This window comes from Eptesicus fuscus, chromosome 2 (genome assembly GCF_027574615.1).
Source record: "Eptesicus fuscus isolate TK198812 chromosome 2, DD_ASM_mEF_20220401, whole genome shotgun sequence".
Classification (NCBI taxonomy): Eukaryota; Metazoa; Chordata; class Mammalia; order Chiroptera; family Vespertilionidae; genus Eptesicus; species Eptesicus fuscus.
Window position 1 is genome coordinate 60,632,257 of NC_072474.1, and position 25,675 is coordinate 60,657,931.

General features: G+C 37.8%; 1 protein-coding gene across 1 annotated transcript in view; it reads right to left on the minus strand.

Annotated features, from left to right (window-relative positions):
• The window catches only part of PTPN13 (protein tyrosine phosphatase non-receptor type 13), a 207,278-nt gene that overhangs the window by 53,162 nt on the left and 128,441 nt on the right, over positions 1 to 25,675 (minus strand). The window contains exons 16-23 of the mRNA XM_054727633.1: positions 25,432 to 25,614; positions 16,301 to 16,463; positions 11,471 to 11,888; positions 11,234 to 11,331; positions 9,625 to 9,681; positions 1,259 to 1,348; positions 494 to 601; positions 192 to 323 (exon numbers count right to left, since the gene is read on the minus strand). Coding sequence (XP_054583608.1) covers positions 192 to 323; positions 494 to 601; positions 1,259 to 1,348; positions 9,625 to 9,681; positions 11,234 to 11,331; positions 11,471 to 11,888; positions 16,301 to 16,463; positions 25,432 to 25,614 — 1,249 coding nt within the window. The remainder of the gene's footprint in view (positions 1 to 191; positions 324 to 493; positions 602 to 1,258; positions 1,349 to 9,624; positions 9,682 to 11,233; positions 11,332 to 11,470; positions 11,889 to 16,300; positions 16,464 to 25,431; positions 25,615 to 25,675) is intronic.

The following is a 25,675-nucleotide window of genomic DNA, read 5'->3' on the forward strand; positions in this document are numbered from 1 at the left end:
GAGGAATGAGATAAAAATCTTTGAAGTAATAAATAAAAAAGTTCTACTGATCCATAAAGTCAAAATAATCAGAACTATACAGTTAAAATTTCCAGAAAGGAAATAAGAAGCTTAATTCTGATTTATTGGGCCAAGCTGCTGAAGTTCTTGTAAAAATGAAACAGAACACAGTCGAGAGACATTTATATTACCTTTGGATATCTTTTCTTTTGGCTGAGAGATAACAAGAGTCACATCTTCAGGTGCATTTTGCAAAATTTCAATTGCAGCATGGTGGCTGACCCCCTCTAAGCTCACACTATTTACAGATATCAAACGGTCTCCTGTAAAAATAGACAATCCAGTATTTTCAATGACAAAGAAAAATTCATGCTAAATATCAGAAATGTCACGCTGCCAATTATTTTTATTTTGTCCAAGTTCCACTTTTGATATCTGTGCAAATTCATGTCCGACAGTAAAGTACACAAGAAATTACCTAAATGTAAAGTACCTGGCTTTAAGCATCCATCTAAGTCAGCTGGTCCTCCAGGAGTAATTGAACTGATAAATACACCTAGATCCAGTCTTCCCATCTTCTCCCCACCAATGATTTGAAATCCTGTAAAATAGCACATTTTAAAAAGATCTCCATTATACTGGTACTTTCTATGACTAATGATTAGCCTGTTTGACACATAGAAGTGTGGAGACTGTCACTACAAATATGATTAACTAGAGGCCTGGTGCACAGATTCACGCACTGGTGGGGTCCCTCGGCCTGGCCTGTGCCCTCTCGCAATCTGGAGCCCCTCAGGGGATGTTGGACTGCTGGTATCAGCCCAATCCCCGCAGGCCAGCCCAGGCGGAGGGACCCCATTGGAGCACAAATCCATGCACCGGGACTCTAGTATGCATATAAGATCTTTGGTTAATCTCTTTTCTCCCTCCCCCCTCCTCACTTCCCTCTGAAATTCATCAGTCTGTCCCATGTTTCCATGCCTGTGCGTTGAGTGTCTGCCCCTGGTGATCAGTGTGCATCATAGCCACCGGTTGGACTGTCACTTAGGCTTTTATATATATAGACAAGTAACACCTGTGAGATGGGACTGTTAAATTTGGTGGAAGAATTGCTTGTAAGCATTTCATCTTTGACATTTCCTGACTAGGAAGGTGGGGTGAGGGGTTGTGGGTGGGCAGCCAGTGGCCTGATCAGAAGTAGGTTGTGCCTCAATGCCAATGCTATGCTATAGACTTTAAGAATCTCACAGTGACTTACCTAAGCCATACTTTGCGTCTTTTTTCAGGTTCACCAAGGTGATCTCCCTTTCTGGTGAGGATACTATGCTCCATCTTTTGTGTAGCACATCTATTGAAAATGCATAATTTTAAGATAAAATAAACATAACATGTTCAGGCATTAAGATTATCTGCTTGTTCCAATTTAAATGTTAAAAAAAGCTCAGTTACAGATTGCTCTGTAACTATAAAATTATATTTTAAATACCATATTTTCCGGCGTATAAGACGACTTTTTAACCCAGGAAAATCTTCTATACACCCAGTCGTCTTATATGCTGGAAAATACGGTAATATAATGCCATCATCTTATGTTTTGATAGTGATTTGCAGTTTACAAAATGACTGTATGTTGTCACATTTATTCCTTATAAACGATTCTCTGTGAAATAAGTACATTTCAGTTAGAAATTATTAATTAAATTTCAAGAGGTTAAATAATTTGAGCAGGTTTACTCAGTTAGTACTGGCAAGATCAGATTTTTAAACTTAGGTTTTCTGACTTCATGTCTTTCTTTTGCATCACCATTGACTTCCTGAATATGTTAAGAAATTCCTACTAATAAATGGTTGACATTTTTATTTAAACTGAGTAAAATATTCATGAGTAAATTCTAGCGTTAAATAGCAATAAATATCTTTTTTAAAGTCTCATTAATAATGACTTGGCTAGCACATTTACATTCTCAAAGGACTTCCATTTATTTCTATTTTATTTGTGGAATAATCACATGAGGTAGGTAAAGAGATTTTTAATCATTGTTTGTGGATGAAGAATAACAATTTATGACTTGTTCAACATTACCACGAGTATTACTACTACCCAGCAAAATGTCCTAAGTTGGTACTTGATAAATGCTAGTTTAATGCTAATAATTAACTTTTTATTTCCATTTGGGTTATTTTTTTAAGTAGAATGATCATGCATAAATATCTCCTAAATTAAACCAACAAATGCCATTTAATTGTCATTTCAATAAGAAACATTACCTCATTTACTTGCAATCCAATTATCTGAAATGCATACACTCTCCTGCTCTTTCTCTCCGTTATGAGCTGATTTGTGACCCTTCCTCTACTCCCCTCTCCCTCAATTTATATGTTGAAACCCCAACTCTCATTACCTCAGAATATGACCATATTTGGAGATAGGTTTTTAAAGAGATAATTAAGTTACAATGAAGTCTTTAGGGTAGGCCCTAACCCAATATGACTTGTCTCTGTATAAGAAGGAATTTGAATAGAGACATGTGCACACATGTGAAGATAGAGAGAAAAGACTACCACCTACAAGTCAAGGAGAGGCACCTCAGAAGAAATCAATGTTGCTAACACCTCAATTTCAGACTACTAGCCTCCAGAACTGTGAGATAATAAATCTGTTGTTTAAGCCTCCTAATTTATGGGGACTTGTTATGGAAGCTCTAACAAATTAATACACTTCTTAAACATTAATTATAAGTTGATAGTTCAAACTGGTCTGTGTGTGAGGTAGTGGTGGTAAATGAGTTCAACACACTCAGAAAAATATTTTTGTAAAATAAATCTTCAAATTCTTCTCTACATAGTTCTTAAGCATTTTGGAGCTTTTTGAAAATTAGAGATTACCTGCCAACATGTGATTTACCCATGAGTTTAAAATTGTATTGTGTTATAAAACAAGTCGTAACTTTATTGTACAACATGTATTAATGCTTAAATGATGTATATGTGATACTCCATATTCTAGAAATAAACTCATTTAATTTCAGAAAAGAATAAAAACAATCATTTACTCTCTGAAGTAAATTAACCTTGTCCCTTAAACATAAGTATTAGTGAAAGTTTGCTAGCTTCCTGTAGTATACATGTCGCTTTTGTTGTTTCTTTTGACCAAAACTCAGTTATAAACTTAGTTATAATCAATAACAGTAATAGTAATTCAGTATTCCTAATTAATTTAATAAAATCGCTCCCCAAATCACTGGACAATGCATGTGTTAGTTAATGCTTAGCTTAATATTATCATTTAAGCAGCCATGATGCTTTTATCCTAAAAGAGACAATTAATTCTAATTTTCAGCTAGAATCAAATACATAATATAGTAGAACAAAACCCATAAAATAAAATAAATAAGGGAAATAAATAAATAAAATAAATAAGGGCGTGGGGTCACATCAGGTATGTAAATGTAAACTTTTGTCACCATCGTGAAGACAAAGTCCATTTACTTTATACAGTGTTTTGCCTTCAGTTATAAAGCTGATATTCTTAATGTCCCTAGGGACTATCTGCTAGAAGTCAAATATATCAATTCAAAGAATAATTCCATTTTCTTTATTTTCATTTCTAACACATACACTAACAAGATTGGTTATTTATATTACTTATTAGGCTAATGTGTATGTTAAGATATATCCTAGGTAAACACTGGATCACACACACACAGTGTTAAATTTGCAATATTTTTGCATATTTACTTTCCTAACTAGAAGCAACAAGATTAAGCTCTCTATATTCAAGGATTCACCAGTGAGATTTAAACATTCATTTATTCAATTATTCTTTCATCCTTCAAATGTTTACTGAACAATTTTCCTGTCAAAATCCCTCACTAGATAATTAGGGAACATAAAATGTGATTGTATATGAAAGCCGCTAGCATAGTAAAGGTGAGCTGAATCAGACCAAATCTTTGATAGATGAGCAAAGATCTAGCCTGAGTGATACAGAGAATTTTGTTAAGACTGTCAGTGAAATAGCTGCATAGCAAAGGCATGAGCCAGAATCACAGGAGAAGCTTCTTCTTGCCAGAAATACAGAAACTTCAAGGAAAGTGGGTAGGATTTTAATAAGTGGATTATGGAGATGGTTATAAAGCAACAAGTATGGTATTAGCAAAAGTTGAGATGCAAAGAAGGTAGAGTTCTGGGGAAATGCCATAGATCAGTGTAGCCAGAGTAGAAGACTTGAGTAGGGCGGAGTGGAATATTCTTTTGGAAATGGAAGCTTTGCTAACCCAGTCTTTTTGACAGTGATGTCCCCCTGCCCCTCCACAGTCTACCTCCATGTAAAGTGACGTATTAATGTGAGGAAAGAAGGAAGGAAAAATGTTCATCTGCAACTACATGACACTAAATAGTACTATGTACACGCCAAGTTTTTATTTATCTTTTGTATTCTATTCAAATAGATGTTCAAATATTCTTCCACTGGTTTAAAAAAAGAGGGAGGATGAAGTATCTGAGGGTATATAATACATGACAATTAAATTTAAAGGTATTTATGGAATTCAATGAGGACTGAATAAAATTTATTAATCTCTGAAAGTGAGGTAGCTAGATATTTGAAATACCAAGACATTTCCGAGTTAAGTATTACAAGGAAACAAGCACTAATATTCAAGGAGCACTTATCTTTAAATCCTTAAGAGAATTTTCTTTTCCCATTAATGTATTCTATAACCCAGCAAATTCTGCAAATATTTTAAAGTAAAAAAGAACTTCAACTTGAAATTTTGACTTTCTGAGTAATACATGCTGTATTATCACACCAGTGACTATCAGTTTCATTCTCAATAATGTCTACCTGGAAAAGATCTTAATAAATACATAATTAAGAAATAAAATGTATACCCTCTCTGCATTAGAAACTGTTGTTCCAACGCTGCCTTTCTCCTCTCTCATAAGGTTCATGTGGACACCTATAGTCGCTAACTAGAATAAATTGTAGATACTTATGATAGATCTATGAGTAAACTAACTGAATTTCACAGTAAGATCATATTTCAAATAAGGCCAAAGCCATACAGGGTGGGGCAAAAGTAGGTTTACAGTTGTTTGTATGGAAAAGAATACAATAATCCTATAGAGTATAATAAAAGGTTAATATGCAAATCGACTGAACAGCAGAACGACTGGTGGCTGTGATGTGCACTGACCACCAGGGGGCAGACGCTCAACACAGGAGCTGCCCTCTGGTCAGTGTTCTCCCACAGGGAGAGCGCCACTCAGCCAGAAGCTGGGTTCATGGCTGGTGAGCGCAGGGGCAGTGGCGAGAACCTCTCCCGCCTCCACAGCAGCACTAAGGACATCTCCGAGGGCTCCTGGACTGCGAGAGGGTGCAGGCTGGGCTGAGGGACCACCCCTCCCCCCGAGTGCACAAATTTTGTGCACCGGGTCTCTAGCAATAAATAATAATACAAAATAAACTATTTCCTGTACTCACAACTGTAAACCTACTTTTGCTTCACCCTGTATAATCACTCTGAGTCAATTTTTTTCTTTTTTGCAAGAAAAACTAATTTGTTACTTATAGAAATTACAGGGCAGCTTCATGCCATTGATTCTAAGATTAACTAGACTACAGGTAGAGTAAGCTCTGGATAAATCCATCACTCATCCAAAGGAAAAAACCCCACTTGAAACCCTGGGGTAATGAGTCAGTAGCACTATATTGTATAAAAACAAAGAGAGGCATTTTTCATTGTTATACTACTAATATAATAACTGCTCTAGTGGTAGGTAAAGGGATCAAAATGACAACTTTGGTGTTTTATTTCTGTGCCAGAACTAAATAGCTGAGTATTTGGAGCCACATAACATCTTGGGGACTTGTTTAACTCATCCATAAAATGAAAAGATGATTTGGATAAACTTTTAAGTTCCTTTTGGTCCTCAGTTTAGTTGACTCTATTTTTTTACTTCTGGTTAATTCTTATATCAGTAGGGGCATGCAGGAGGCAGCCCATCAATTATTCTCTCTCAGCATTGATGTTTTTATCCCTCTCTCCCTCTCCCTTACTCTCTGAAATCAATAAAAATAAAAAAATCCTATTAAACAAAGTGTATTTTAAAATCTTACTTTTGTTTGTATAACATTTTATTACTTGGAATTAATATTGTCCATAAAAAATAATCAGTTTTGCCCGGCTGGTGTGGCTCAGTGGTTGAGCACCAACCTATGAACCAGGTCACAGTTAGATTCCTGGTCAGGAATGCCTGGGTTGTGGGCTCGATCCTCAGTGTGGAGTGTGCAGGAGGCAGCTCATCAATGATTCTCTCTCATCATCGATGTTTCTCTCTCTCTCTCCCTCTCTCAAATAAATAAAAAGATATTTTAAAAAAATCAGTTTTAATATTAGGAAAAAAAGGCTTATTTTTACTGTCTGTACCAAGTACTTTTGTATTAGAATAACCTATTTCAATGACATTTTTGTTAAGAGTGTTTGTTGTGGTTTGAACAAGAAGGAAGGTGACAAATCTAGCTAAGAGTTACTTTTTAATTACATAATAATCCTGAATTATAATAAAATGAGAAACATTGAAAACCAATTTTACATAATTCTTGCATAAGTTTTACATTTTTGTTTTTACTCTCTTAGAAAGAAATATTATATAAGTGTGTTGTTTGAAAGGTTAAGCAACCTTTATTTTTTGAAATTACAATAAAAAAATTGGCATCTTTTCCATATCTGTTTCATGAGATTATAAGATTCATGTCCTCCCCCCCTTTTTTAATCTTCTCTTTCAAGGTTCACCTTCGTTAAGGGACTCTGAAAGTCATAAAAGATTAAGTTGTATTTGTTGGTTCTTGTATTAAGTTATGAATACTTCAATATTAGTTGATGCTCATTTCCAATTTCTTCTAATAATCTTGACCAGCAAGAAAGAACATTGAAATTAGAATAAGAGATCATATATTTGACTCATGGGCAAGTACTTAACTTTTTATCAGTTACTTTATTTGGAAAAATGTTTACCATACTTTATTACATGAAAACTCAGTTCTCAACAGAGCACTAATTCAGGGATAATTGGGCAGACTCAAAGGGAAATTGAAGAAACCATAGACTTGCCTGCAAGGCATCTGGGGCACACATCCATAGGAAGATGTATTGACCCTTCCTCTATAGGAGACAGGTGGGAAGATGACATTTCTAAAGGTTTAAAAATGCTGCTCAAGTGGTATCCAATGTAAATTCATATTCTTTTCCATCAGAAGGTAGGCTTAAACACACTTCAAGATTTTATCCTTTAATAAATTATTATACAGCTTCTTTAAAAAGTTTAGCTTGTAGAAATAATACATCTATACTAATAAAAGAGCAATATGCTAATTAGACTGGAAGATCTTCTGGAGACCGTCCGGACATCCTTCCAGACAAAGCTTGGGGCTTGGCTGGCCTGCAAAACGCTCCCAAATGGCCCTCAGCCCCTCACCTAAGCTGGCCATGCCCCCCAGTGGGGACCCTCACCCTGATGGGGGCGTGGCCAGCCTGCAAACGGCCATCAGCACCTTGCCCAGGCCCACCCGTCCCCAGCCAGGACCCTTACCCTGATGGGGATGTGGCTGGCCTGCAAACTGCCCCAGGACCCTCACCCCGGCCGGCCCCACCTCCAAAGGGACCCCCACCTTGATCCAGGATCCCCTTCAGGGCAGACCAGCCAGCCCCCAACCCGTGCACTAGGTCTCTATCTATACTAATAAAAGATTAATATGCTAATGAGACCAGGAGACCTTCTGGACGTCCTTCTGGACAAGGCCATGGTGGCGGGGCCAAGGCAGAGGTGGTTAGGGGTTATCAAGCAGGCAGGCAGGTGAGCAGTTAGGTGCCAGTGGTCCCGGATTGTGAGAGGGATGTCCGACTGCCGGCAGTTAGACATCCCCTGAGGGTCCCAGATTGGAGAGGGTGCAGGCTGAAGGACAACCCCTCGCCCCATGCACGAATTTTGTGCACTAGGCCACTAGTATGAATATAATTAAGCATTACTATATAGGAAACAGTTGAAAGAGTAGGTTAGAGAAGGGCTCTGGAAACAGACTTCCTGCATTCAAATTATGACCTGGGCATTTACAAGCTCCATGACCTTCTGTGCAATTCAGCCTCTCTATGGTGTGGTTTCTCATTTGTGAAAAGGAAGTATTAGCCACTCACCTAATATTAAATGAGAGCTAAATGTAAGTGTTTGGTACACAATAAGCACTCAATAGCTGTTAGTCAGTAATTACCACCATTACAGACATTTTAATAATTAGGCTATTTAGGCAAACAGGTATTCTAGATTCACCTCTTGTAAGGCACTTGATCATCATAAAAATATATACCAGGGTCTTAGTAACTTAGGCCCAAGTATAAGTTCACTAACTTTTTCTTTAATGATATACCCTCAGATTTTTCAAGATTGATTTTCTTAATAAGATGAAAAAATCCTACATTTTCCATGAATATTTAAGATATTTGTGTGTATTTTTACGTTATGACACAATTTTACTTCCAAGGAAAATCTTCTTCTCTCAAAGACCTGGTATGTGTATTTCTTGGTTCCTGGGTTGATGCTCAACTACTGAACAACACTGGCCGGGTGGGCGGTATGTGTATTTCTATGACAGAATGAGAATTATAGAAAATAGCACTCTGGTGTTGGACAGTTTTGACTTACAAAAACAGCAGTTTCATATGGTTCAATCTACTCTTAATGCCTTCATTTTTGCCTTGGTTCTCAGGCAAATTAGAACTAACCTCAAAACTTCATCAAGTTTAACTATATTAAAGCATTCGATTAATACATTTGCTTTTTTCTCATCAGATTTCTGATTATTTCAACTTCAAGAGTTTGAGGGTAAGAAACTAGTGTATGCAGAGTAAAACATTCCTTCTACCCATGAAAGGTGCTGAAAGATCAAATAAGATAATGTCCATGAAAGTATTTTGTCACCTAAATTCTAAAAATGGTGAATCCACTGACTTTGAAGTCATTGCACAAAGTTTCTTCCTGTAACTTTGTTTCTTCTTAGACTTCTAAACTCTAAATTTCAACAGTAAGTCTTGAAATTCTTCCCATAATATTTAGGCTAAGACTCAAAGCTAGTCCCTACTTAGTTCTAAGCTTCAATCCTGTCCTTACATACCACCATGCAGAGATTCTTGCAGTTCCTGAACCTGTTATCTTTTCACCTATCTCCACATCTCTGACTCTATTATGGCCTTGGTCTGGAATGCTTATCCTCAACAATCTACCTGAATAAATCCTTTTACTTCAAGATTCGGCTCAAGATCTCTTTAAAATAACCACCTCAGTTAAAACTCGTTAATCAAAATTATCTCTCACCTGAATTATCTTAGCTTCCCAATTAGTGTCCATATCTTTAATTTGTTGTTTGTCTAGTTCACCAACATTATCCTAAATGATAGGTCTCATCACATCACTAGGTGCTGCAAATACAATTCTCCTTTGACTCCAGTATAAGGCCTAAAATTCTTGGCACGGATTCAGAGACGCTTTGTTATTAGGTCTAAGACCAGCTCATAAGGTAAAGAGAAAAGATATGATGGAAAGGAGGGGAAAAACATTGTGTAAACCTACCATTTTCTTTTAAGGGAACTTGGGATGAAGAATTTCCAGAACTATGCAAAGTCATTCCTGTGGTATAAATTAAATTATTAGACAGTTTATAAAATGATCAGATATTAGATATAGAAGTAATTTCTTCTGATAAATGCATATAAAGCAATAAAACATTAAGGTAGCATTTTCTTTTATTTATACTCAGGAAAATATGTCTTCCCACAATAGGCTTATTTACTATTTTTAATGTCCAAGTTAAGCATATCAATTTGTTTTGCAGAATAAATTTAAAAACAAATGTATTGTTTATGATAATGATATTTTAATATGCCAAATATGAAGTGATGAAACTGAAATGATTTTTAAAAACATGTGTTCAAATGTTAAAAGAAAATCCAATATTCAATAAGAATGGATAACCTTAATTTAAAAATGCAGAAATAAATTTTCTTTCATGGATGAGTTTTACTTTATCTGTGTTTGTCTATGGAATATTTTACTATTCTACATCTGATATGTGAAGGATTTCTTCTATGTAGATCAATAGCTTAGACTTTATAAGAGATTCCATTATTGTGAATGTACTTGGAAAAGTATTTTCTGGGCTATTTTTATTATATAAGACGACTTTGTCTTTTATCTGTTTAAAGTTTTTTTTTTTTTTTTGCACCAATTCAACTAAAATTGATGATAGTATAATCTCTGAAAGTTTGGAAGCCTATATTAATAAAGTAATGTTGCTTTCCGTAAATATTTATCAACTATAGTGTAGAGTTCTTTTTTTACTTCATTTACTTCACATATCCCCAAACCAACTATAGGATGAGAAAATACTATTTTCTAACTTTGTGTAATTGGAGTTAAATGATCAAACTTGGACTAAGGGGGAGATAATTAGTATTATTTGGTGAACAGCAGCAGAAGAGGGTTATTCTTGTTTCCCTTTTATCTCCCCAGTTGTTTCCTATTTTGAGAAATCTTTCGGACCTCATGCTTAAATAGCTATTCTTTTCAAAGATCAATTATATGCATGTCCCTTTTAAGATGCATAAAGCAACAGGAAACCTGAAAGTATTACCTTATAAGGTATTTATTACCTTATAAGGTTTATAAACATACAACTTCTATACTTATATTAATAGGCCCCAGCTAGTTGGGAGAATTTGAAAAACTTAAATCAACTAGGAATTTCTACCTACCAACCATTCAGTCTGTTTTTAGAGACAATTCCATCCATGCTAATCTGAAGGTACCTTAAATAAACCTTTCTTCAAAAATAAAAATACAGCATTAGCGGAGTCTACTCTCACAGGCTTGTGAGGAAAACCCAAAGAAAGGACAGCCAAAGCCAAGAGTTCGCTGTCTGGTTCTCTTGGTAAGATGGTCATGGCTTTTAATTGCCACCAAGAGAAAGCTAACTAAGAGTCTGTGCCTTTAAGCAATCAGTTGTTAAATCATTTTATTTCACTTGGTGCATTTTAAGTAGCCTAAAATTTTATATTCACAAACAGTTTTGGTAATTAGGACATAGAACAAAAAAAAAATTCTTTGGTAAATTACATTATCTCATTCACTTTCCTATGAGCACCAGGTACGGGAAAAAGAAGGTAAGCTTGTTTATGCTGACCTATAACATATGCTTGACCAGGGTCTTCAAAAGATGAGGAGTCTGATTCATGTTTCCTCCTTTCAGGACTTCTATTTAAACTTGCAACAGACTTTGAACTAAAGAGGAAAAGGAAGGTAGGAGGAGGAAGTGTCAATGTAAAAAAAAAAAAAAAGGTGAAAATAATAAAACAAAAACAAATGTATGAAATGTAGAATTTACAAATATGTAGTTTGGGTTAGTTAATTATGTTCTTACTTATTAAGTTTTGTGACTCCTGCCAAAGATTCTGTATCAGATCTTGCCATCTGGTGAAACGGTTTTCCTACCAACTCCGCAATGGTTTGTGATGGGGATTCCATGTTAACAATGACATTTTTCCGATGAGGAGAGAGAGAGGCCTGACTGAGATCGTGGTGTGATTTGCTGATCTCTCTAGGCTTTTCCTCACACGAAGCTTTGCCACTCTTCTCCTTTGAACTTTTTTGCAATGGCTGGTAAAGCGACAGCTCTGAGCAGGATAGCCTCTTCAGAATCTCAGCTTGAACTGACAGAGGTCGAACGGCAAGTTTGTTCAGGGTGCTGCTGGCCAGACTGCCAGTGCTGATTGCTCGTCCCAAATTAAATCCTCTAACGGACTCTGCTTGGAGATTCAGGCTCCTAAACGAAGCTCTCTCTACAAGGAAATAGGATTGCTTTACACGATGGAAACACTGCAGTACCTTTATGAGAAGAGTTATTTTAATAAACAAAACACAGCATGCAGTTTTTAATGGTCTTGACTGCCAGCATAAGTAGAAAGCTTTCAAAGTGTGGCAATCCAGGGTTTTACAGAGGAGGTGGGAAGGTCTTGGTTTTCATACCATCATCTCTCCATCCTTGCAGCTTTCTCCCATTCAGGGCCTGGTTAGCATTTCCTACTTCATCTAATGATTCCCTTGGATCCAATAATGTTTGGGCTTCAGGCTTGCTGGCCCCAAATTCCCAATTATGGGTTACAGTTAGAAATGAGAACGACATTTGACAGAGAAATTTTCAACCCTAGTAGTGTGTCTGCGAAAACCAAGGATGGGGAGAGAGAGGTGACACCTGGATAGGCCAACATGGTGAGATCATGCCAAAAAAGGAAGCTGTGCAGAGGAGTTTTGCCCAGAGAAAAAGATTTTAATTATTGTATTTGTTAAAGCTTAAGGCAGATTGTGGTGATAGTTGCACAGCTCCGTGGTTATACTAAAAAACATTGAATTGTACCCTTTAAATGGGTAAATTGTCTGGTATGTGAATTATATCTCAATAAAGCTGTTGCCACAAAAGGCCTTAATGGTAAATCATTTCTTTTGTTATTTCATTACCATGCCAATCCCACCATCCAATCTTGTTGACTTTTCATGATTTAAATGTGGCACAGGAGCCGTGGGAGAATCAAATATTACTTGTGTTCTTCTCTCTTGGTTCCCGTTAATTAACATGATCAAGGAGCTGGGCTTCTCTTCACGCTTAAATTCCTTTCCCTTCTAAATATACATCCAAAATGGTCTTTTAGAGGCTAAATTTAGAGACACCTTATAACAAGTGCTTGGCTATTCTATTTTGGAATCTAATGTCATGGAAGCATTTAAACATTTGAGGCTATTTAACAAAAGCACTGCATCACAGAATTTTTGCACAGAAGTCCTTCCAAGTAAATAAAGGAACAGGAGCACAGAATTTGAAATGATTCGGTTGTTCATGCACTAGTATTCCACATCACAAGGCACCCTATTTGCCACTCCCATGTACAGTACCAACCCTGTGGTGCAACTCTAAGGAATATAGCTTGATTACTATATAAAACAGCTGTGAAACTTCCTTTTAAAAATGCCACACACACATAAAAATAAAAAATAGTCAGCTGCTGCTGACTTAGATCTTTAGATTGTTTCATTATTTTCTAATTCCTAGGAAGATTAATAATGAATACTTTATCTCAGGTGTAAATAGATAGGAAAACACTGAAGGTTTGTAATATTCATGCATCAGGATGAAGTTTAAATAAACGTCTCATTATCCTCAGAAAAATTCAATGTTCTTTCTCTGAAGTGCAAGTGGACACCAAGTTAAAAACAGGATAATACTTTTTAAAAAAGACTTTCATTTAAAAATTCCCAGAATGATCTTTAGCCTAAAATACAATTTTTATTAGAACAGACAACATTTCTATTTTCTTTAATAAAGACGCAAAACTGAATCTTACACAGATTCTATTACCAGGAAATAACTTTACATTCAATAGATTCTTCACCCTTAAGGCAAATGTAGAACAAACTTTGGCAGGAATAGGGGCAGCCAATTCTGTTTAGTATATATCTCTTTTGTAAACATCAAGGATTATGCTAGTTAAATCCACTCATATCCTACTCCTGTGTAGGATTTAAAATATTGCATATATTTATGGGATGGGATCATAAATCATCCAGTTACCTGGCTTACCCTACTGCTTGCACCTGGAAAACACTCTAACATAGCCAGGATGGGATACAAATTAGAATAAGCTTACATCCTAATACTAATGTTTCAAATTGGAACCCAAAGGCTTGCTAGTTCCACACTCAGTCTGTACTCCACACTTCCTAATCTTTCTTTGGCTATTGTTCAGTTCCTTTTATGGTTTGGTAGTTCCTTATATGTCAACTTAACTGTATGCTCTTTTGAGTTGAGGGATGTCAGTTATGTTTGTTATCCCACAGCACCTAGCATGGTGTCTTACAAGTAGTAAGTGCTCAATAAATGATTATTAATCTTAATTTAATTCCATGCAAATTAGTTCTTCAAAAGGTCATCAAAATAGAAAGATTATTGGATTAGAATGTAAGAGACCAGGGTTTCAGCCTTGTTTGACTTCTAACTCTAAGGCTAGATGATACAGTATCTTCTTTGAAACTGTTTCCTCATCAGTGAAGTTTCTAACATACTGGCCTCGAAGGTTCTTTCTCGCACCATAATTCTGTAACTCTAAAGAAGTAACATGCACTTGCTAGCCCTTCAACATCCTATAGATAACACCAGTTATTTTCACTTGTCTAGTACAGATAGTTAATTGGGCAGGCAGTTACTTCTAAGCTAATTCTAACCAGGAAATAATTCCTTTGAAGGTTTAACAAAATCTGGGGAAAATATAGATTAATATCATTTTAAAATGCTTTCCCATATGAGTTCAAGGATCCACAGCTGTTGTGTTCCTAGGGCAAATCTGTGAGATACAGAGAGCATTCCCACTTTATGGATGAAGAAAGTCAGACTCCAAAAAGTCAATTATTTTCCTAAGGTCATACTACTACTACTACTATTAGTAACAATGGTGGTAAAACAATGATGGTCATGATAATAATAAATACTTATTCAATATTTACACTATGCCAGGCATTTTTAAATTGCTTTACAGTACATTCATATTCAGAGCAACCTTATGATGTATTATCATTATGATAATAACTTTACGGATGGGGAACTAAAGCAGAGATTTTAAGTAGCCTGCCAAGATTCAGAACTTATAAGTAATAGTGTGAGGTTGGAATTCTGGCATCTGGCTCCATAGTTCATGATCTTAACTATATAGTTAAGATCTATACTATATTATTCTTTAGTATAAGAAATGTTGAAGATGGAAGGCTAGCTTCATATATGGTCTTCTGATTCTTTTTTACTATAGTACACCATACCACATCTATAATGATGTAACCTTCATTTGTTCAGTTCTGGTTTGTACTGAATATGAGTCCAAGTAGAAATACTGGTAAACCTAATAAATTAGATATTTCACTATAGTTTGGAAACATAAATTTTTTAGCAGAGCAAAGCAGGGAAAGAAAAGGAATAATGAGATTATAGCAGTAGTTATCATATTTTAGCATGCATAAACATACTGAAAAAAGCTTGTTAAAATACAGATTCTAGGAATCCAATGCCCAAAGATTGGGATACACCATGTTTCAGGTAGGTTTCTGGAATCTTCATTTTTAATAAACATACAGCTCCTACTGTCTTGATTTTGAAAGGTTATTCATAGGTTGCCATCACCCCATTCTGATCCCACGGGGAATATAATTTCTATAAGACTTCAGGATGTGAGAAAGTTTGGATAAAGAATTCAGAGAGCTCTGATGCACAGGTCATGAGTGCTATTCCATTAAATTTTTTAAACAAAGCCTTCAGAATGTTTAACTTGAAGTTTATAACAATATACTACTCAGAACTAGATTTTGTATAACAATATACTATGCAGAACTAGATTTTGTATAAGTTTAATTTCTACATGTGGTCTTGCAAAGTTAACCTTCAAATATTTCAGTTCTGATTGAGATGTTCTTTCAGAGTTGAATTGCTTTCTTCTGCTGGTTCCTTTTTAAAAGAAACCAAAACACTCTCCAGACCATTTATATTGGGTACTGTGGCTATTCACCTCAGTCTCAAAACAGGACACACCCAAGTAAAACTAACAGGTGGGAAATGTGCTGAGGTATGTAACTTTACCATGCTGGGTGCATACTCCCCTCTGCCCCCTGCCTGTTTCCCAGGTTCTTTTCCTCATCTGGAAAAGAACTTGCCATTTATGTTCAATCTATTTAATTATTTTTGTCCCTCAAAATTCCAATTCAAGCACCACTACTCAAGTACCCTAGTCTTTGCTCTCCCTCTCCTCTTCTCGTGATCACAGAGTCTAGACGCTATAATCTGTCATTCAAACCTTGACCCTCTATTGTGTACTATTTATTGTTTCATGTATATTAGTCTTACCTTCCCAAACAGTGCTTAAGTTTACTATGGGTAGAGAATATAATCCAAACTTCTATAACATTTACATCAGCTACCCTAGGGATAAACACAAAATATATATTTCAACAGGTATTCCCTGACTGATCTGGGGTCGTTTTCAAAATGAACATGAAATTGAAATTTTGGCTTCTTTTCACACCTTTCTAAACTTGACTTAATCATTTAACATCTAGATAGCTTGTAATTTTTATCCTAAACATGGAAGTGCTTTTAAAATTTGTGGCAAAAACCATGCATATAACCTGGAGTCATCTGTCATAGTTTGTGTCTCCTTACCAATATCTTGGGCATCTTGGTTGCTCTGTCTTGCTTTCATCTGCAGCTGGAACTTATGCTGGGAAGAGCAGAGATGCAGCAGGTACTGGCATACCTTACTGTTGTCTGTCTGGAAGGCATGTTTTATTCCATCTGATGTATTCTGCAATGTGATTTTCTTCTTCTACAATATTAATCAGAGGCATTAATAATTAAGACATTTCCCTATCCCTTTAATACATGACCGAATTCTGTAAACAATAATTAACATGTAAATATTATTTTTATTTCACATTATTAGGCATAAGTATTCCTTGACCTACATTTAATACAAGTATAGAAAAATATAAACCAGTATTATTAAAAATTCAGAAAACAAATGAAATTAATATCATTTGCCATGTTCACAAATTAGAGCCTAAACAGACTATACACCACCCACCAGTAAGGGAAACATAGTTTAATGAGATTATTGATATTTTTAGTTTACTGTAATGCCTACAAACACCAAGCCTATTTGAAATGTAAAGATGTTCAAGAAATGTAAGTTTAACTGTCTTGGATAAAGAAAATGAAGTTCAACAAAAGTTGATTAATTAATATCCTATCTAATAAAGAGGGAATATGCTAATAGAACATCATGCCTTCACAAAAGATGGTGGCGCCCACAGCCAATAAACAGGGAATATGCTAATTGACTGCCACACCCTCAAAGATGGCAGCGCCCAGTCCCCTCAGCCCCACTGGGGCGCCTGCCTCTGGAGTCCCCCAGTTCCCTCAGTCCCCTAGCCGCCCAGGGCCGGCCCGAGGTGCAGGCAAGCCTCGGATGTTGGCTGCCCAGCCGCCCAGGGCCGGCCCAAGGCGCAGGCAAACCTCTGATGGTGGCTGCCCAGCCGACACCGAGGTGCAGGCAAGCCTCAGATGGCAGCTGCCCAGCCGTCCAGGGCCACCCGAGGCTCAGGTAACCAGGGCCGGCCGAGGCTTGCACTGCCGGCAGTGGCAGCAGCAGAGGTGTGATGTGGGTGTTGCCTTCCCCTGATTGCTGGGTCACCTACCACCTCCGAGGGTTCCTAGACTGTGAGAGGGGGCAGGCTGGGCTGAGGGACCCCCCCCCTTCCAGTGCATGAATTTTCATGCACCGGGCCTCTAGTCTCTATATATAAAAGCCTAAGCTACTGAATGACCAATCAACTGGTTGCTATGATGCACACTGACCACCAGGGGGCAGACACTCAATGCAGGAGCTGCCCCCTGGTGGTCAGTGTGCTCCCACAGCCAACCTCCCGTGGCTGGCCAACCTCCCGTGGCTGGCCAACCTCCAGCAGTTCCTCCCCGCAGCTGGCCAATCTCCCATAGTCCCTTCCCCCTGCCAGCTGGCCCTGATCGGCCCCCGATTGGGACTGGGCGAGACAGCCCTGATCAGCCCCGATTGCCGGCCAGGCTGAGGGACTCCACTTGTGCACCAATTCGTGCACTGGGCCTCTAGTATAATATTATGAGCTGTGATTCAGTCAAGAATCTTGGTGGTATGAAGGCTGATATGGAAGCTGATATGGAAATTGCAGGAAGTTAAAAGAAAAATTTGGATGGAGATGCACTGAACAATAAAACTGCTGGGCTGAAAAATGAACACATCAATTTTTAGAGACGGTAATGCTTAAAAAAATCAGGGAAAGTAGGAGAACCACAAATTAGTCTTATTTACCTGATGTTTCTTAAAAAATAAATCTTTCTTGTAAGAAAGGCATCCTAAAATGTGACCTATGTGCTGAGGCTTGAAGGTGATCTATGTGCCTTAAAAGTGTAGCATTCAACATGTCAGATCTAAGACTAATGTTTCGGAAGAACTGCTTGAGTCCAGGTAGATTGTACAGTAGTTCTTGGCTTCTTCTATGGTACAAATCATTCTCCCTACTTCATGTCCCTTGTCTTTGATTTCAAATGCAAAATAAATAAGCAGAGAAAAGTCAATTTGGAAGGCTCACAAAAGATACAATAATGAAGTATTATTCAAACTTCATTCATGCAGGTAAACATTTTAATAACTTCTGGCCTTGTTTATAAATTGCTTACTTACATCAATTCACTTAAAGAAACTTTATATCACAACTGTAAACAGAAAGCCAGTATCACTTGCCATAAACAGAATCCAACTACAAAAATATGTAATCAATGTAATAAAAATAAAATAGGATGCTGTTGCCAATGAAATCTCTGGGACCCTGTTCTCTTTGTTAAAAAAAACACACCAGCATTCCAAGATGGCTGTAGAGTAGGTGGAAGCTACACTCACCCCTGCTCCCAGCCCCAAACCGAATTTACAGTTAAATTATAGAGCAATCAACCTGAATAACCAGCTGAATATTAGCTGAACTGAACTATCATAACCAAGGATTTACAGAAGCCACATAGAGATTGGTAAGAAGGCTGTAGATGTGGAGAGGGCTAGCCCCTGCACCTAGGTGCAGTGGCTGAAAAGCTGGAGGGATATCTCAGCTGCAAAACTCTCTCTCTCCACTTAGAGCAACAGAGACAAGAAGAGAAGCTCGCATAGCATCTGATGGTGAAATTCAATGGAGATTTAGTCTTCCTGAGAAAGAAGAGAGTCTGCTATTGATCCAGATGCCACCTCCCCAGGGATGAGCACTCCCATTGTTACAGCACCAGCCTGGGGAGTGCACTGCCCCATCCCCAGTTGAGGCCACTCTGCCATGCTCAGTCCTGCAGAGGGATCTGCTCACTCCACCCAGCATTGATCTTTGGAGCCCTCTTTTTCTGGGGATGCTCTTGGCAGAGACTCAGTGACTAAACTATGGCTTTAAAAAGGGGACCAGTCTCCCCCACCTGGTGTGCAGAGCCAGCACCCACCCTGACAACCTGATGAATCACTTGGCTGGCCCCACCCTGTTGAGTTCAGCTATACAGGGAAGCCAGAGTGCTAGGCAGAGCTGGGACTTTTGGTGCACATCTCCTGCGGAATCTTTGTCTAGGAAACAGATGGGTGGGTGTGGGGTTGTGTGGCTACCTTGCAGGGGAGCCACTTCTATCTCCCCTGTGAGACAACCCCACGCTACCCCTGGAAGGGGAAGAAGTGACCAATCCCCTCCTACAGGTTTGCAGGCACCACCCCCAAAGGGAGACTGTTTGAATCTGCTTTTCCAAATTCCAGATAACGTGCCCTGTAGGGTGGAGTGAGAGCTGGGACATTCAGAATGTGAGTGTATGGGAGGCTATTGTTTGGGACTAGGACAAAGTGCTTGCCCCCCTTCTGTGGCTAGACCAGCATTACACAAAACAAGAGACTCTTGATCTGTCCCCCTGAGGTTGGTGACTCTGCCAGGCTGAGCTTGCTCATACAGAGGGGATGGCTGGCTGCACCCAACCTGAACTTGCAGTGAGCCTGTCCGGAGAACTAGAATTGGAGACTCTAGCAGAGACTAAGTGATTTGATTGGATTAGGGGCCAATTTCCCATCAAGATACCTTCATTATAAAGCCATCATAACAATTTTGGAAGTCATAGCAGATGAACTTATACAGAGAGACAAAATGGGGAGACAAAGAAATGTGCCTCAAAAGAAAGAGCAAGAGAAACCCCAGAAAATGAAAATGAATCAAATGAAATGGAAGCAATCAGAGAGAGATGAAATGGAAGCAATCAAAATACCAGATGCAGAGTTTAAAACAATGGTTATAGGAATATTCAGGGACCTTAGGAGAAGAATGGATGATCTCAGCAAGAATTTAAATAAATTGTAAGAATTAAAAAGGACATAGAAAATAACCAGTCAGAAATGAAGAATACAGTATCTGAAATGAAAAATACACTAGAAGGAATAAACAGCAGGTTAGATGAAGCAGAGGATCGAATCAGCAATGTAGAGGACAAGATATCAGTAAGTACCCAAGAAGAGCATCAGAAAGAAAAAAGGCCCTGGCTGGCATTGCTCAGTAGTTAGAATGTCATCCTGTACAATGAAGGTTCACAGGTTTGATTCCTGTCAAGGGCACATACCTGGGTTGTAGGTTTGCTTCCAGGCCCCGGTCGGGGCACGTGTGGGAAGCAACCCCAATTGATGTGTCTCTCTCAAATCGATGTTTTTTTCTCTCCAAACTCTCTCCTAACCTCCCCTTCTTTTTATTCTCTCTAAAAATCACCGTAGGAAAAAATATCCTAAGGTGCGGATTAAAAAAAAGAAAAAGAAAAAAAGAATTAAAAAAAATGAGGAAAGCTTAAGGGATCTCTGGTACAATGACAAGCATAACAACATCCGTATCATAGGAGTTCCAGAAGAAGAAGAGAGTGAGCAAGGGATAGAGAACCAGTTTTAAGAAATAATGGCTGAAAACTTCCCTAATCTGGTGAAGGAAAAAGTCATGTAAGTATAGAAAGTATAGAGAGTCCCAATCAAGATGAAGCCAAAGAGGGCCACACCAAGACATATCATAATTAAAATACCAAAGATTAAAGACAAAGAGTGAATCTTAAAAGCCAAAAGAACAAAGCAATTAGTACCTACAAAGGTGTTTCCATAAGGCTTCCAGATGATTTCTCAACAGAAACACTTCAGGTCAGAGGGATTGGCATGAAATATTAAAAATGATGAAAAGCCAGGACCTACAACCAAGACTACTCTATCCAGCAAGTCTGTCATTTAAAACTGAAGGCAAAATAAAGAGCTTCACAGAAAAAAAAAAACAAAAACAGAAAACTAAAGGAATTCATTACCACAAAACCGGTATCAAAAAAAAAAAAAATGTTAAAGGGCCTACTTTAAGAAAAGGAAAGAAACACAGAGAGAGGAACATAGGTATAAAGAATTAAATGGCTATATACACCTATCAATAGGTGTATAACCTTAAATGTAAATGTATTAAATGCTTCAATGAAAAGACAGAGGGTAACTGAATGGATAAGAAAACATGACTCAGGCCCTGGCCAGCGGCTCACTTGGTTGGAGTGTTGTTCCATACACCAAAAAGTTAAGTGTTCAATTCCCAGTCAGGGAACATACCTAGATTGAGGGTTTGATCCCTGGTCGGGGCGTGTACGGGAGGCAACCAATCGATGTTTGTCTCTCACGTCAATGTTTCTCTCTTCCTCTCTCTCTCTCTCTCTCTCTCAAATCAATAAAAAAATATCCTCAGGTGAGGATAAAAAAAAAGAAACAAAGAAAAAATGACCCATATGCAGTCAAACCTAGATTCTCAAATGTCTCCCATCTCGAACAATTTGCTTCTCAACCTGACAATGCTTTTATGCTAATACCTGAATGATCAGTCACATGTCTCTCAGGTGACAAAGGAGAGAATATGAGAGTATGAGTCAGTTTACCACTGTTAACATCTCAGATATTGTGTTGTGAATATTTTTGCATTTGTTGCTGATTATTATTATTACATTTTGACTTTTTATTGTACATTTCACTTCCTTTTTGTTAAATTTCATTTACATTTCATGTTCTTTTTGTTTTTAAAGTTTTTATTTATAGAGTAAACAGTACATTAGACATGTACATGTTTTTATTTATAGAGTAAACAGTACATTAGACATAATAAAAGTTAAATCAGGGAATCATTTGGGGGTCTGGAATGGATTAATTTCATTTAAATTATTTCTAATGGGAAAATACAATTCGGTTTTTGAACAGCCTTCCAAACGAATTATGTTTGAGAAATGAGGTTCCGCTGTATACGCTGTCTACAAGAGAGCAGCCTCAGAACAAAAAAATACACAGACTGAAAGTGAAGAGATGGAAAGGAATTATTCCATGCAAATGGAAACAAACAAAAAGCTGGAGTAGCAATACTTATACATGGACAAAATAAACTTCAAAACAAAGGCCATTAACAAGAGATAGAGAGGTCATAATACTAAAGCGTTCAATCCAATGAGAGGTTGTAACCCTTGTAAACATATATACACCCAACATAGGAGCACTTAAATATATAAAGAAAATCTTGGTGGAAATTAAGAGAGAGAACAACAGCAATACAGTCATAGTAGAGGATTTTAACTCCCCACTGTCATCAATGGAGCGATCTTCCAGACAAAAAAATCAACAAGGCAACAGAAACCTTAAATGACACACTGGATCAGCAGGATTTAATCGATATTTACAGACCATTTCATCTCAAAGCAGCAGAATATACATCCTTCTCAAGTACACATGGAACATTCTAAAAACAGACCACATGTTAGGACACAAAATAAGTCTTAACAAATTCAAGAAGATTGAAATCACATCAAGCAAATTCTCTGACCACAATGGTATGAAAGTAGAAATCAATTACAATAAAAAACCTGAAAAACATTAAAACACATGGAGGTTAAACAGCATGTTATTAAACAATGAATGGGTTAACAATGAGATCAAGAAAGAAATTAAAAATGACCTGGAAACAAATTAAAAAGAACACACAATAACCCCAAATTTATGAGACACAGAGAAAGCAGTCCTGAAAGGGAAGTTCATAGCATTACAGGCCTACCTCAAATAAACAATCTAAACCTACAACCTAAAAGAACTAGAAAAAAACACACAAAAACAATAAACAAAGCTCAGAGAAAGTAGAAGAAAGAAAATCATCAAGATCAGACTTTAAATAAATGACATAGAGACTGGAAAAAAAAAACATACAAAAGATCAATGAAACCAAGAACTGGCTTTTTGAAAAGATAAACTAGACTGAAGAATCTTTAACCAGACTCATCAAGAAAAATAAAAGAGAGGTCCCAAATAAACAAAGACAGACATGAAGAGAAGTAACAACTGACACCACAGAAATACAAAGGATTATAAGAAAACTAGAAGCCCAGTACATGAAATTCATGCATTGGGGGTGCGGGGGGGGGGGGGGGGGAGGTTGTCCCTTAGCCTCTCCTGCACCCTCTCCAATCTGGGACCCCACAGTGATCGGGCCTAAACCGGCAGTTGGACATCCCTCTCACAATCCAGGACTGCTGGCTCCTAACTGCTCGCCTGCCTGCCTGCCTGCCTGCCTGATTGCCCCTAACTGCTTCTGCCTGCCAACCTGATCACCCTCTAACCGCTCTCCTGCCAGCCTCATTAACACATAACTGCTCCCCTGCCAGCCTGATTGCCCCCAACTGCCCTCCCTTGCTGGCCTGGTTGCCCCCAACTGCCCTCTCCTGCTGGCCTGATCTCACCCCCAATTGCCCTTTCCTGCCAGCCTGATCGCCCCTGCCTGCCTGATCACCCCTAACTGCCCTCCCCTGCCGGCCTGATCTCGCCCCCAACTGCCCTCCTCTGCTGGCCAATTGGGTTCTGATTGGTAGGTTTCTATGCCAGTCAGTGTCAAAAGCTCCGCCTCCTAGGCAGCCATTGGCTCCTCACACTTCACCCAGATTTGGTTCTGATTTGTCAGTTTCTATGCCAGTCAGCGTCTCTGGGCCTATCAATGGAGCCTGATTAGAAAGGTAGGGCTGATCAGCAGCCCTGGTGGAGGCCTGGAGAGAAATGGAGGTGCAGCTGCTGGCCAGGCCCTGAGAGAAAGAGTGAGGCAAGTGGTGATCAACAGCTGCCACAGAGGCTAAGGATCAGACCCTGCTTCTCTCTTCAGGCCTCTCTCCAGGCCTGATTCACAGCCCTCTCAGCAGTCAGTGCTGGGTCACCACACCTGCTGCCATAGTAGTCAGTGCTGACTGCAGGGCTGACTTCTGGTTGGTCGAGCCTCCCCAGGGTTTTTATATATTAGGATACTATGAATAATTATATGCCAACAAATTGGACAACCTGGACAAAATGGACAAATTCCTAGAAACATAAAATATTCCAAAAATAAATCAGGAAGAATTAGAAAACCTGAATAGACTGATTACAACTAATGAAATTGAAGCAGTAATAAAATAAAAAACTCCCAGCAAACAAAAGTCTTGGACCGGATGGCTTCACAGGTGTATTTTACCAAACATCCAAAGAAGAACTAACACCTATCCTCAAAGTATTCCAAAAAAATTTCAATAGGAGGGAAGACTTCCAAGCTCTTTTTATGAGGCCGGCATTATAATAATTGTAAAACCAGAGAAAGACATTACAAGAAAGGGAAACTATAGGCCAATACCCCTGATGAACACAGATGCTAAAATCTGCAAATAAATATTAGCAAACTGCATCCAGAAATTCATTAAAAAGATCATACACCATGGTCAAGAGGGATTTATTCTGGGGATGCAAGGTTGGTACAATATTCACAAAACGATTTAATTAGTTATAAATCCAGGGAAGTTTCTGGTCTTGACCATCTTGAGAAGATGAGGATGGTCTGTGCTTTCCTGAGAGAACATATCAACTGGTAATCTTAGTTTACCAGGTTTCAGAGGAAGACAATCAATTAACAATTAGGGCTAGAATTGATTTCAAAAGTCTCTAGGTTGAAGATTATTCAGAGTCAGCTGGGGTCTTGTTATTGATATTTTTATAAACATTGTTGGGTGAGACTATATTTCTGCTCAAACATAAACTAAAGATGTCAGTAGTTCCTGAATATCTGAAAAACAAATACCTGAATATATTTTTGACTCATCTCTGGGGTTTGCCAATTGCTTTTCAGAATAAAAATATGCCTTTATAGCTCACTATCTTTCATAAACATGATTTTCTAAAAATCACTTTTCTAACTTTATGTCTATAGAAAATATACACTAAAACTTAAAACTGAAGAAAGTTCTGGGATTAGTTCATGAAATCAAGTAAATCTCTAGACCACTGAGATTCAAATAGTTGCTGTGAGGGGCCTATTATTGGGCAAGACAAAGTTCACTGTGGTTAAGATAGTTACCTAACTTAAATACATTAGAAGGTTTCTCCATATGAGAAGTTAATACCCCAGAATAAGTTCTGAATTAACAAAAAAGTCAACTAGGTTGTAATTTAACTAAAGTTAATTGAGCATATAACCAGCTAGGAATGTCTAATATTGTTTTTTAAATTACTTCCTGAGAAAACCAAAAACAAACCTCAATAATACTTCCTACAGCTAAGAAAGAAGAGTGAAATACAAAATATTAAAGCATATTAGCCCTACTGAATGACAGGGTTTTAAATTTAAGTAAAGTCAATTAATAGGTTACATTTGAAATTGAGAACACATATTTTAAAATATAATCAAATGGGGTTAAATTGGACATACTGAAAACGAAATCTTCTTGGTTTCCCTCCATGGAAAGCGAAGGACCAATGTGCGAACTCCATTGTGAACCTCAAACACAAGGACACCTTTAGAACAGACTCCTAGTAATATTCCAGTTTGTGACTTTTTCTCAGGGTGCACCCGGTGAAAATGAACTCCATATTCTGTCAGTCTTTGGCAGACCTGTTGGAACAATACCATACACCTTGCTAAGAGGCGACAAAAAGATACAGAACTTGTACCA